This window comes from Benincasa hispida, chromosome 9, assembly GCF_027475165.1.
Source record: "Benincasa hispida cultivar pf3 chromosome 9, pf3_genome.v1.1, whole genome shotgun sequence".
Taxonomy (NCBI): Eukaryota; Viridiplantae; Streptophyta; class Magnoliopsida; order Cucurbitales; family Cucurbitaceae; genus Benincasa; species Benincasa hispida.
In genome coordinates, this window is record NC_143486.1 from 89,937,812 (window position 1) to 89,951,956 (window position 14,145).

Here is a 14,145-nt window from a genome sequence, read left to right on the forward strand (position 1 = left end):
TCTGAAAAAATGGCAGGTCTACACTTACAAGAATTACTAAGTGTTAGTAATGATCTGAACGAAAATGATAAAAAAATGACTATCGGAATATGAGTTATTCTGAAGATAATATTTGGTCAAGAACTGTCTTGCTTTTGTGAAGGAATTCTTGACTGTCCCTCGGTAGCATTTGTTCTAAATCACATAAGTATTGTTGCAAAAATAATGATTATGGGTACATTATCACTTTGCTAAAAATTGATTGGATTTAAAAGAAATTCACTTATAAAATTTGTTTATAATTTCAGAATGACGAGTTCAATTATATAATTGTTGGCTTCAGACAAACTGATCGGGGATAACTATGTCACATGGAAATCAAATTTGAACACGATACTTACGATAGATGATTTGAGATTTGTCTTAACAGAGGAATGTCCTCCCATTCCTAGCTCTATTCCAACCGAACTGTTCGGGAAGCATTTGATAGATGGATCAGGGCGAATGATAAAGCTCGTGCTTACATTCTCACTGGCTTGTCTGACGTTTTGGCAAAAAAACACGAGGATATGAGTACTGCCAGAGAGATTATGGAATCTCTGAGGGGGATGTTTGGACAACCGTCCTTCACCCTAAGGCATGATACTATCAAATACGTTTACAATAGCCGCATGAGAGAAGGGACCTCAGTTCTGAACATGTCCTGGACATGATGGTCCACTTTAATGTGGCTAAAGTAAACGACGTTGTGATGAATGAGAGAAGCCAAGTTGGTTTTATTCTAGAATATCTTCCGAAGAGTTTTCTGCAATTCTGTACCAATGCATTGATGAATAAAATTGAATACAACTTGCTACTCTACTAAATGAGTTGTAGGTTTTTCAGACTATGTTAAGAACTAAGGGTCTGGAACCAGAAGTAAATGTTGCTTCTGCTGAGAAGAGAGGAACGTCCTCCATGCCTAACGTTGCCTCCTCTTCGCAAAATAAGAGTATTCAAGTGAAGAAAGACAAAGGGAAAGAGAAGAAGAAGCCTGCTAACAAGAAAAGCAAGAAAACTGTTGCAGAGAAAGAGAAATATTTTTACTGCAACGAAGAATCGCACTGGAAGAGAAATTGCCCTAAATATCTTGCTGAAAAGAGAGCAGAGAAAGGTAAACAGGCTACTTAGTTCCTGAGACTATTCACTCAGCTAGATCAGTGGGAGAAGCTGCTGCTGAAGATGATATTACCTACTTTTGTAGATCTTGTAATAAACATATTGTACATATTTTTGTTTTGAAGGAAATGTTCATCTTCAGAAAATATGTTTGTTCTATCTCAAAGCAACTTCTGTTAAGAATCAAATTGTTAAAAGTCATTTGCAAATATTAAGATATTTAATGGCTAAGATCGAAGTATAATAAGTTTAAAGATTTCTAGATCTAACTGTTAACAAGAGTTGTTAAGGTAGGTCAGACGCACCTTAATCAAAGAGTTGAGAGTACCTCAATGTAGTGGGAGGAAAGTGTGCTTTCTAATCATTATTGAGAATTAGATGCATTCCTCATATAGTTTAATAAAAGCCTATTATACACTAATATGTTTACAATGATTCTCTGGACTAAAGTGCTTGAGAATCATCTAGTAAGACTAGAAATACCAGGTTAATAACCTAAGGCAAGTGGGAGAAATATCGGGTATGGGATACCAAATGGTAAACCATAGGTATGGGATGCCCTAGTTTATTGCATTTCTCTATAAAACTTAGAAACTCAGTCTTATATATCGGATATATAAGTTATCACTAGAGTTTTAGTCCAAGTGGGAGTTTGTTGGGTTTTACGTCCTAAAACTCGCGGTTTGTAAACAATAGAACTTATTCTGAAAATTCAATAAGTTGTTATTGAATATATTGTTTTTTTAGAAATCCAATTTTTAGAGAATGAAGGAAGTTACACCAATATTTGAAGAGGGAGCGAAGCATCCAAACCTGACTTCGAAGAGGAAGTGGTGAAGCCTCTGAACTTGAAGATGAAGAGCATCGACGAAACCTCTGAACTTGAAGATGGAGGAGCATCAACAGAGCCTCTAAACTTAAAGATGAAGCCATCAACGAAAACTCTAAACTTGAAGATGAAGGAGCATCGACGAAACCTCTAAACTTGAAGATGGAGGAACATCGACGGAGCCTCTAAACTTGAAGATAGAGAAGCATCAATGAACCTTTGTACTTGAGCTTGACAAAGCATGACGAATCCTTCGCAATTGAATTTGACGAAGCATCGGCAAATCCTCCGTATTTGAGTTTGATGAAGCATCGATGAATCTTTGGCATCTGAGCTTGACAAAGCATCAACGAATCCTCTACACTTAAGCTTGAAGTATCAGTAAATCCTCCTTACTTGAGTTTGACAAAGCATCGACGAATTCTTCGCATTTGAATTTGACGAAGCACCAAGGAATCTTTCGCATTAAGCTTGACTTTGCGACTTTAAGCATGAAGATGATATTGCAAAGCCTCCAAAATTGAGCATGAAGATGGAGCATCGATGAAACCTTTGAACTTGAAGATGGAGGAGCATCGAAGAAGCCTTTCAACTTGAAGATGGAGAAGCATCCACGAAGCCTCTGAACTTAAAGATGGAGAAGCACGGACGAAGCCTCTGAACTTGAAGATGAAGGAACATCGACGAAGCCTTTGAACTTGAAGATGGAGGGGCATCAACGAAGCCTCTGAGTATGAAGATGGAGGGGCATCAACGAAGCCTCTGAGTATGAAGATGGAGGGGCACCGACAAAACCTCTGAACTTGAAGATGGAGAAGCATCGACGAAACCTTTGAACTTGAGGAGCATCAATGGAGCCTCTGAACTTGAAGATGAAGAAACACCGATGAAGCCTCTGAACTTGAAGATGAAGAAGCATTGATGAAGCCTCTGAACTTGAAGATGAAGGGGCATCGACGAAGCCTCTGAACTTGAATATGGAGGGAAATCGACGAAACCTCTAATCTTGAAGATGGAGGGACACTAAAGAAGTCTCTGAACTTGAAGATGGAGAAGCATCGACAAAACCTCTGAACTTGAAGATGGAGGAGCATCGACAAAGCCGCTGAGCTTTAAATTTGATGAAGCATTGAAAAATCCTTCAAACTTGAATTTTAATAAGCATCGGCGAAGCCTCTGAAGCTGAATTTAAAAAAGCATTTTACAAAACTTCTAAACTTGATCTTGAAGAACATCTATTACTGAAGATAAAGAGTTGAACTATAGATGAGTGATGCTTCGAACTTGAAGTAAGCAACGCCCAACATTGCTTCTTTATTTAAGTGAGCGAAAAATAATTGAATTTTCTAGCAATAACCTTATTGTACACATCCAACCTGTGTAGTATCGTGCAGACGATATGCATCTTCAATGTGTTGCATTGCCCCCTATAGGGATGAACATCTTCAATTTTTTGTGCTGCCCTCAATAGAGATGAACATCTTCATTTGTCGTGTAGTGGCAAACGTAGAGTGATTGTGGTACCCTTTTTTTATGGACTAAACTCAAATTTCTTTAAGTTGCCTACGTACCTTTGAAGCAATGGATCAAGTCATGACATAGTTTTTTTTTTTTTTTTGGGCTATTCACCTTTTAAGCTCATTCGGGCTAAGAGCTTCTACATTTAAACTTTAAAAGCTCTTATTTCATCATGTCTTTGATCATTCTTTTCATTTGTAGGATTTGTCAATATAATGAGTTTTGGCTTCATATCAAGGAACCCTCAGTATTTATATCAACAGATAATTTCCTGTTCATGTATGAAGGAACACAACTGTGAATCTTTTCTTCATTGTTCTCTTCATGAAATGGTCTTACCTCCAAGGTTTTCATCTTTCTTTTATGTTGATTGTTTGTCATCTTAAGACGATCAAAAGAAGATGTTGAAGGTCGATCTTTCTTTGATGTGAATATACTTAGTCTCTTAAAAGTTGAACTTCGAGTTGCAGTAGGCATTAGACATTGGCTTTCTTCTTCTATCGTGGCCATACTCAATCTTTGGAAGATTGAAGATTGAGTAGTTGAAGGTTTTATATGATCGAAGGCAGAAATTCTTTGCTCAATTTCTTTTTAATCATCAACTTCTTCAGTAGTTATATGATTGTTGTCGACTTCCGCTATGTTGGCAGCGTGACATGTAATAACTTCTGATACTTCATCTGGATGATTATCGAGGAAGCTTCTTGGGAGAAATTCTGCCAAGGTTACCGGTCGTCGAAGTTTAGGAAGATCTTTGTCTTCTTCTTTAGCAGGTTTAGGCTTCCATGCCATCTTTTTGCTTTTCTTTTTATGAGTCATGCTCCTTCTTATATAGCTTCAATAGGAGCGCAACTTCTTTTTTTTTTTTTTTTTGTGGAATTTGGTTGTCTTCTCTTTTGACGAGTCACGAGGATCCACCCTTTTTTCGTTATCTTCAATAGGATCATCTTTCTTCTGGGAGTCTGTCGTTTGAATCTCTTATTGGAACCAAACAACTATAGGTTCAAAGGTCCTAAACTGGATAAAGCTATTCCATTAATCATAAAATGATGTTGATGGTGAAACATTTAAAGTTATTGCCACTGTGGTAGGATTTGTTTGAGCTTCTTCATCAATATCTAGCTCAATCTTCTTTTCACGAGCTAACTTTAGAATCAGCTCCTTCAGCACGAAGCATTTTTCAACTAGGTGACTGACGACCCGATGATACTTGCAGTAGTCAAGATCATCTACTTTTCCTGCTTGTTCCGATTGCTTGTATTCCGACAGTTGAACAAGTTGCTTATCTAGCAATTACTCTAGCATGTCCGTAACATCAGAATCAGGGAATGGATAAACCTTATTCTATCATTCTTTAAGAGTTGGGCGACGTTTCTCGCCCTCATCCTATTTTCTTTCAAATTTTGTTTGTTTTCCTTTAGAGAAAAATTTCATTGGGGTTGCATGAATGACCATAGATTCTTTAATGGCACTATCCACGATCTTTTCAGTGTTCTTGGCTTCATTCTTGTATTTTCTCCCTTTAGGGACTAGAAAATCTTTAGTTTCCCTGTTGGTGATGCCCGACTTCACATCATGAGTGCGTGTTTCTAACTCCTCAAATGTTCGAAGCTTTATTCTTTACAAAATGTAAAGAAATTCCCAGTGCATTCCTTGGATGCACATCTCCACTGCAGATAATTCAATGAATTTATATTTGCAATCCAGACTTAAAGCTCTCCATTGGTTGATGTAATCGATGACTGACTCTTCTTTCCATTGTTTGGTGCTCTTCACCTCTATCATGTTAACAATACGCCTTGTGCTATAGAAGCAATTTAGGAACTCCCTTTCTAATTGTTCCCAACTGTGAATCACTTCTGGTTCCAAATCAGTGTACTAGTCAAAAGCGTTCCCTTTTAAGGTTTTGACAATTTATTTGACTAGTAGGTCTCCTTTAGTTCCTGCGTTTTTGCAGATTTTAATGAAACGAGCAACATGTTGTTTTGGATTGCCTTTTCCATCGAACTGCTGGAACTTTGGAGATTGGTACCCAACTGGCATTCTCAAGTTATCGATTCTTTTGGTGTATGGCTTGGAGTACAAAAAAGAAGTTTGTGACGGTCCTTCATACTGAGCTCTTATGGAGTTTATGATCATATCTTGTAGCTGTTGAACTGATAGAGAGGCAACATAGGTGGATTGTGGCGGCTGATGGAACAAACATATGCGCAGCGGAAGAAAACGGATCTAAAGTACTATAATTAGGTTAATTTCAAAGGATAATCATGCAATTGGGAAAGAAGAAATACAACCTTTGTAATCTCAAAACTTCTCCAAATTAGCTCAAATCTCCTCATGAACGGTTCGTAGACCACCAGGAGAGTCCTCCCAACTATTCTCCAACTTTAGAACAAGATGGTGGAATCCAGTGAGTGACTAATTTGGAGAGGAAAATGTTAAGTCTTTGAGAGAAAATTGTAATGAGATTATCACATAATCTCATCAATTTTCACTATGGCCAAGAAAAAAAATTGAAATTCAATAATCTCTTCCTTTTAAAGGTCATTACATGCAAAACATGCAACTTTGAGTTTGATGAGAATTTGATACTAAAAAGTCCACTAACTCAAAGTGGGAATAGTGGACAAGTGTCTTCAAATGAATACAACACTTAGCAAGGCAAAAGTTGGCATTTCCCACTCACATTTGTTGGATTTTTCTACTAACTTGGTCAAAGCTCAAAGTTTGATTCTTAAAGTCCAAAATCAACAAATTTGACTTTTTGACTTTCAAAGTCAAATGTCAACAATTTGACTTTCATTCACTTTTTACCTAGTCAACAATTTTGACTTCTAATGCAATTTTGACCAATTCCATTTAATTTCAAAATTAATTCTAATGATCAACTTTAAAATTAAATTAATATTAAATAAATAAATAATTAATTAATTAATTTAATATTAAATCGAATACTAATCTCATCAATATGAATCCATATTCATAATCTTGATATTTAAATCTTATTTAAATATCTCCTATTTTCTCTCTATTTATGTTTAATTCACAATTATACATTAGGTTAAATATACCGTATATATTTAACGCCTTGCTCCAAAAACCAAATTTAAACACTTCAAATTTTTTCATCATACTGTTTTAAGGTTTAGTCCAATATGAATTAGGAGGGGACCTCATAAACCTACTGATCATGGCCTCCAACAATCTGAGATTAATCGGCTAAATGTTTTAACCTAATTAACCACCATTCGTTAACTACCGGGTCACTCCACTAAAGCCCAGTAGTGACCCAGTAGTTGCACTCCCCTCACTGTAGATATATTATGTCCATTCGATATAACCACAATTAGTAAGTTAACCCTTTAATAACGGCTAGGACAAAAGTTATTTTACCCCCGAGATTACATCTTGCTCCTTAAGTCCCACTAATCCTCTAATGAACAATTGGTTTGTGATCCAATCACTAAACCGAGTCCCTCTCGGGCCAATGAGAGGGTGGGGCCCCTTGTTCAAGACCTAGAGTCAGCACTTAAGGGAACAACCTCTCTACTATCACTAAATGTGGGTAGGAGTGAATTCTGTTTTGTACCCTATGTCCCCAGCTATCTACCTGATCTTACTCCTGAAATGGGAGACTTATTAAGCCAGCACTGTTGAATCAACCCTCGTCTATGCAAATCTAAGGATAATCCCGAATAAATAGGAGTGCATAGTTAGCTCAAGATTAAGGTCAAGTTACTTAGGGCATCGCTTTGAAATAGTCAGTCTTAAACAGTAAACAACGTTATAAAGTAAGAGGACTTAACTCTTGGTCCGATCTTATGCAAACTCATTGCATAGGACACCCCTGCTCCTTATGTCAATACATGAATGAATCAGGATCACTTCGTTTGTAACACTTTACAACAAATTGTAACAACTACAGAGTGGGTCGTATCTGATATTGTTACTAGAATAAGGTATCTAGCCTTATTCGTATACTATAGACCATTTTGGTTATTTACTGAACTTGAACCACTCTTATGTCTTCACATAAAGTTCATGTATTCATATAATAGTCATAGATCTTTAGTTTATTGGATTTAGTCTTTACAAGTGCAATTCACATATTCAACAACAATTTTATTGAATAAACGTCAATAATATCTTTATTGATAATAGAATATGTTTAACATTACAACTACAAGTTTTAGGACATACAACCCAACAGCGACTGACTTTCCTACAAGACAGTCTTTCCTTTAGCATTGGCTTTGACAACAAGAATTTGACTTGTCTCTGCAATTTCTCGAGCCTACATCTGTTCTTTAAGGCAGCAATTTCATGATCTCGCTCCTCTATAACTTTCATTCGGAAATTTATCTTCCTCTCCATCTCTGTCATGGCCGACTCAGCCGTTACATCAGCCATCATGATAGACACTATATCAAAGTGTGATTCTTTCTCTGATCGATCAGAAGCAGGAGTAGAATTGTCAAGTAAGGGATTTTCTCTAATGGCGATCCCACCTTTAGGAAATTCCATCAAATGTTCCCAAATTTTCTCTGTGATAGAGCATTGTTCTTGCTCATGCATAATCTTCTTTGAGTGACTACGGGTGACAGGTCTCATGTAGAAGTCATTTGCAGCGGTAGCTTTGGATGAAACTTTATTTAGTGTCATTTGTTGATTTGTTGACTTGGATGATGAGAGAGAGATGAGAAGTAGAGTCGTCCCACCATACGTGTCAATTTGTTTGCATGAGGTTTCTGGAGAAACTTGTTTCGTGGAATTTAAACTTTTGTATTTGTATTAATTTCAGTGTAGCAAGTACAATAACAAAATAATTATTTGATGTATTCAAAATAAACTTTAATATTTTAATCTTCTTGGATGATCGGCCTTTGGGCTTGTTGACCTTCTTAGATGATTGACTTTTGGGCTTGTTGATTTTCTTGGATGATTAGCCTTTGGGCTTGTTGATTTTCTTGGATGATCGGCCTTTGGGCTTGATGATCGTCTTGGATGATCGGCCTTTGAGCTTGTTGACCTTCTTAGATGATTGACTTTTGGGCTTGTTGATTTTTTTGGATGATCAACCTTTGGGCTTGATGATCTTGGATGATCAGCCTTTGAGCTTAATGATCTTCTCACCTTTTGGCTTGTTGATCTTCTTAGTTGATCAATCTTTTGGCTTGTTGATCTTCTTGGATGATCAGCCTTTGGGCTTGATGATCTTCTTGGAGGATTAGTGTTCGCACGAGCTTTCGAAGAAATTTGTTTTGTTTCGTGGAGTTGAACTTGTGTTGACGTTGATGCGAGTACTTGATATATGCTTGAGACTGTGTCTTCAAGGAGTGTGCAGGAGTCTAGGAGTCTTTTGATTGTTGAGAGAATTCTCTTTGGGCTCTCTAGATTGTAGAATTGCTGACCTCCACAAATGAGAAGAGCTCCTCTATTTATAGAGTTCTCTAGTGGACCTCATGGGCTTCAGCTTAGTTGGTCCATGTGTCTGGCCTGGGTCCATTTAGTTGGATTTGATTGGGTCAAACAATGGGCTTAGTTGAACTTTAACCCAAATAATAATATAGATCAAATTAATCTTATATGATTCAACAGTCATGATGAAACCAAGTAGCATCATCAAAATTTGTCTTCAGCTTCAATTTGGGACACATAAGGACTTCTAATTTGTCCGAAATTCAATTATTTAGAATTTTGTCATTAATTTAATAAATGACATAGTAATTTGTGATTGATTCATATTTTCTCATTCTAATACTTACTGCATTAGATTGATTAATTTTTTTATGAATCACATTTTGGGCATTACAGTGCCAAATTCGTTCGACATAAAACTGTCTATGCAATTATAATATTCCATCAAGTTACTACCCATATAACTAAACTTGAAATACCTTTTAAAAAAAACCGGAGGAAAAAGAACAAACCTCAAGATGCAAATGATTTAAATATGCTTCAAATCGAAAATTTTTCCAATCCTCCAGATGAAGGGTTCGATAGATTTTGGCTCACGCACCAATTACATAAGCTTGCTTTAAACACTCTAATTTCTTCAAAATAACATTAAAAGTACGATCCAACTTGACCCAACCAATTGAGGTCAGGGGCACATTGCCGGTAGAAATGAGCCGACCAGTGCTCACCATAGACCAATTCACCCAACCCATAGACCATATATTAGGGATCAAAGTCACGGTATTCCAAACACAAAATTAGAGCTCCTGATGGGTCTGCCTACTAATTAGACTCTTTTTTATTATGAATCAAGTAGCTTATGTATGAGGTCATTCTAAATGCATGTATTGTATCTAGAGGTTTATTCTCATGGGATGGTCTCCGAATAGCACATTAGCTAGAAGGAAAGAAGGGCCAAGTAAATATGAAGGATATAGTTAATAGTCAAGAAAAAAGGTCATATGTTGCCAACTTGACAAAACGAGCATAACTTAATGGACATGCAGATGTGTGTGACCAGAAGATTTGTAGTTCGAATCCCTTAACTCATGTTATTGTACTAAAAAAATGATAAAGCAGAGGGAGGTTGTATGTTATTCAATCGTAACAAAGAATATTTAGTAACTACCAAGGATGAATTACATTTGGAATTCCACTCTTATCTTTTTTTCCACAAATGAATGTGTGGGAAAGAGAAATTGTCTCAAAACTCTCGAGAATCCATCTCACTATTGCACAAGCACATCACATTAAAAAACAAAAATGAGAGCAAAGAAGGCTATGACTACTGAAGATGTTCTATATTCTGAAAGACAACACAAACAGATGGTAACTTACTAATGTTTGAGCTTCACCCTTGTCTAAATCCTTTTGATATTTCAAGGCTTCAAAAGTAGCGCCAACCCAAACTTGGGATAATTTGCCAAAGCATTGGTGTCAAAGGCACCAGATATAGTTAGGAAAGACTTTGGTGTCAGCTGATGCTGCAAAAGAGCCCCGAGATTGCCATGGTTGTTAAGTTTTGCTTTCACTACTGTTTGAGAGTCAACCACATATGAACATCCTACTGTCAATGTATTCTCATTGGTAGAGAACTTTCTGCTGATTTCTCCCACAACAGCTCCCCCATTCAACTGTTCGAAAAGGTGCAAGTATGCCACTCTTAGTGAATCTCCTTTATCGGCCCTGTAATAGCGAGAAATAAACAAACGAAGTGGCCTACCTTAACTCCATGATATTTCATATGCCAAGCCTTGATAATCCAAAATGATGAACATGCGAAGGGTTTCAAACTTTAAAATATATACGATGACTACTCAGATATTATCCTAGGTTATTACTACCCATCCGTTTTCATCTTAGTCATATGATAATATAATAAAATAAAATGTCTGCATCTACATCAACCAATTGAGGCAAAATATCATAGAACATCCCTTGGATCAAGCACTTACAATATTGCTGATGCATTGGAATCTGCCTTTGTCACACTCACCCCAGCATTATATTTTGCAAAATAACCAGAATTTGTTAAATAACTAGCTTCCGCTCCAAAAGCAATGTGGGGTGTCCCAATGGTTGCTGAAATATCAACTGAAGGAGACTTGTTCAAAGCAAAGGCTGTAGCAAATGTAGCATGCTCATGGAAATATTGAATCTCCAACTGTAGCAAATGATGCAGATATTAAATCTCAAAGATTGCAAAACTTGCAATTTACAGGGAAAATCATAAATAAAGATCCATCTGAAGTCAACTTTGAAAACATTACCTTGCCAGAGTTGTAATCTGGGAGTCTCAATGAAGCAATGACATTTGTGGATGGCAGAATATCTGTAACTGCGAGGACTGAGGAGACCTGCATGAATGATGCAATTTTAGAAACTTTAAAAAATGTGTATAAATCATATCAGAAAATAAAGAGAGATAACCTACAGTTGATTCTGTGTCAAACTTGAAATCAAGAACAGCATTCTTTTGCCTGTATTGTGCTGCCATATCCCCTGTGTAAAGACCTCCCCTCTTGACCACAGTTGAGTTAAGACCCTAAAACAAAGAGAAATTCTTAACATTTCAAGTCAAAATAAGAATGTATGGGAGGTAAGAAAGTAGAACAAGAAGTACTGTGGTAGGACAAGGAGTTAACAGAGTATAGCTACAAGTTGAGGGAAAATTAAAGATACTTGAACCGCGTAGAAGCACTCTACACTCCCAAGAAACACTAGTGGGATACCACACTTGCCCCCAGATAGGCAGTCCCAACTCCCAACTAAAACTTTTAACCAAGAAAGACACCCAAATGAATAGGCATGTTTTACATAGATTCTCGTCAACATAAGTATAAAACAAGTTGTTCATACTGTCAACAAGCTTAGTAGAACCGCCTTCCTGATTGAATATAGAATTTCAAGGAAGATGCAGTCTAAAAAGTAAAGAAAATGCTGGAACAAAAAGGATTCTAAGTTTTCAAGTCGTGTTAAGATTCTAAATATTTGAAGCATAGAGTTACACCCTCGAAACTTAGGGTGTGTTTGGAATGCACTTTCAAGTGTTAATTTAAAAAACAAGTCATTTTGGAAAAAATGTGTGTTTGGCAACTACTCAAAATAACTTTTGAAGTATATTTTCAACAATTTTCGTCCGTAGTATTTAAATAAAAATGAGTTTATGGAAAAACAATTTTTTCTCAAGTCAATCCAAATGGGCGCTTAATGTGATCCAAGGAAAACCGGGGTGTATTGAGATTTAACCATGCTTTATATATTGTAACCAGTTTTACAGAGGCAACCCCTATTCCTAAGGTGATTGATAAATATGAGATAAGACATTTAAATTTATAACTACTATATATTTTTGGCCATAACCCTCCAGTAAACGCACCATCTTTTGATCACAGTTATCACTGAATTGAGATAAAGAACTGAGTCCCCTATTCGTAATCAAACATAGCATTTCAAGAAACAATACTGAAACAGAAAGGAACCTGAGTTTTCAAGTCATATATTAAGATCCTCAACGTTTCAAGCATAGACTTACGCCCTGAAAACTTAATGTGATTCAAGGAAAACCAGGGCTGAGATTTGACCATGCTTTATATTTTTGTATCCAGTTTTACCAAGATAACCCCTATTCCTAAGGAAATAGATAAACATAAGTTAAAACATTTAAAATTTTAAATTTATAACTACATAAACATTTGTAGCCATAACCCTCAAGAAATGCACCATCTACCGATCACAGTTACCACTAGATTACGATGAAGAACTCGAGTAGTCTTCGAGAAGATGAAACAGGACAGCAAAAGCACCCAAAAAGACCGAAAAGAACAAGAAGAAGAAACATGTTTATATACAAAGCATCAGTATATGAACTACAGAGGCTATCGCACAGGGGGGGGATGTAAACGACACCGAATCAAAAGCAAGGGAGATCAATGACAGAAAATAAAAGAAAATGAAGTGAAGGCGTTGAATACCACTCCAATGTCGGAAAAGGAAGCGACGGTAAACTTCTGGTCATTGCTATAGTCCTTCAAAAGCAAGTCTGCAAATCATCGAAGAGTATCTAAAAGGCTGGCGATAAAGATAATTCCAATACCCAATGAGATGGAGTTATAGCAAAGAAGGGGGAATGAAGCGTAAGCTTTTTACCTCTAGCTTGCTTGCCAATGTCGGAGAAGAGTCCGGGACCTTTACCGGTCATCTTGCAGGTCTTAGGGTTTAAAGAATTGAAGGGAGATTTCAGAGTCGCTTGTGGGTGACTAGAAATGAGGGATTTTACACAGGGGGTGGGAATTTCAAAAACCCTCGCATGCGATTTTTCATATCCCGCGGGGTTTTTGTTGTTGAGCGAGAAAAAAAAAATTACGTTCGTTGAATGTCGAACTCAAGACCTCCCACTTACTACACTGAGGCTCTAACCAACTGAGATACGAGAGGACATTTGTTTATTTAAATAAATATATTTCTAGTTTAAAAACCCTTCCTTTTAGTAAATTCGTCTGTTTTCTTAGTTTTTAGTGAATAATATTATATATTTCATATTTCCTTTTCGATCATTGTGATTTTATTAAGGTTCTGTGCGTGGGTATTATTCTTTTGTACGTCTATGATATGATCTTATAAAATACTTTAACGTTAAATATATTATACATAGATAATATGGTCGTTCGATAATCATTTATCGTATATTTCGATAGAATTTATGTCCTAAAGTCTTATGATTTATTAATTTACTAATTATGTAAATTTAAATTCCATTAATCGGAAAAAATTAATATTATTACATAAAGGTCTATAGTTCGTGACTATGGATACGATCCACTCTGTAATAGTTATAAATGGTTTGATCCAGACCGTTCATGTAAGACATATGAGTGGGGTATCCTATACAAAGAGTTTGTATAAGACCGGATCGTGAAATATTTAATTGCTCTTTGTAAATCCGTTAATTGATGAGATCAATATTTAATAGGATAATCATGTGCGACTCAATCTTAATACTGAGTAATCTATGAACTCCTATCTGTGAGATCATTCCTTTGATTTTCATTCGTGAGAGTGACTCGAGTTGCCGACTCAATAGGCCTACCATTTTTTGGACTTGACTAAATGGGAGTTAGGAACATAATTTCACAATATGAAATTTATCACTTACCGTATAGAGTAAGTAGATGAGTAGTTCACTTAAGTGTTGCTATCGGGTC

General features: G+C 36.4%; 1 protein-coding gene across 1 annotated transcript; it reads right to left on the reverse strand.

The window, feature by feature from the left end:
• Positions 1–10,010: 10,010 nt before the first annotated feature.
• Positions 10,011–13,365, reverse strand: LOC120085284 (mitochondrial outer membrane protein porin 2-like). Its single transcript, XM_039041196.2, has 6 exons — positions 13,091–13,365; positions 12,916–12,983; positions 11,376–11,486; positions 11,212–11,298; positions 10,897–11,105; positions 10,011–10,627 (listed from the first exon to the last, which is right to left on the reverse strand). Exons 1-6 carry the CDS (start codon positions 13,140–13,142, stop codon positions 10,321–10,323), a joined length of 834 nt encoding a protein of 277 aa, XP_038897124.1. The 5' UTR covers positions 13,143–13,365; the 3' UTR covers positions 10,011–10,320.
• Positions 13,366–14,145: the final 780 nt, after the last annotated feature.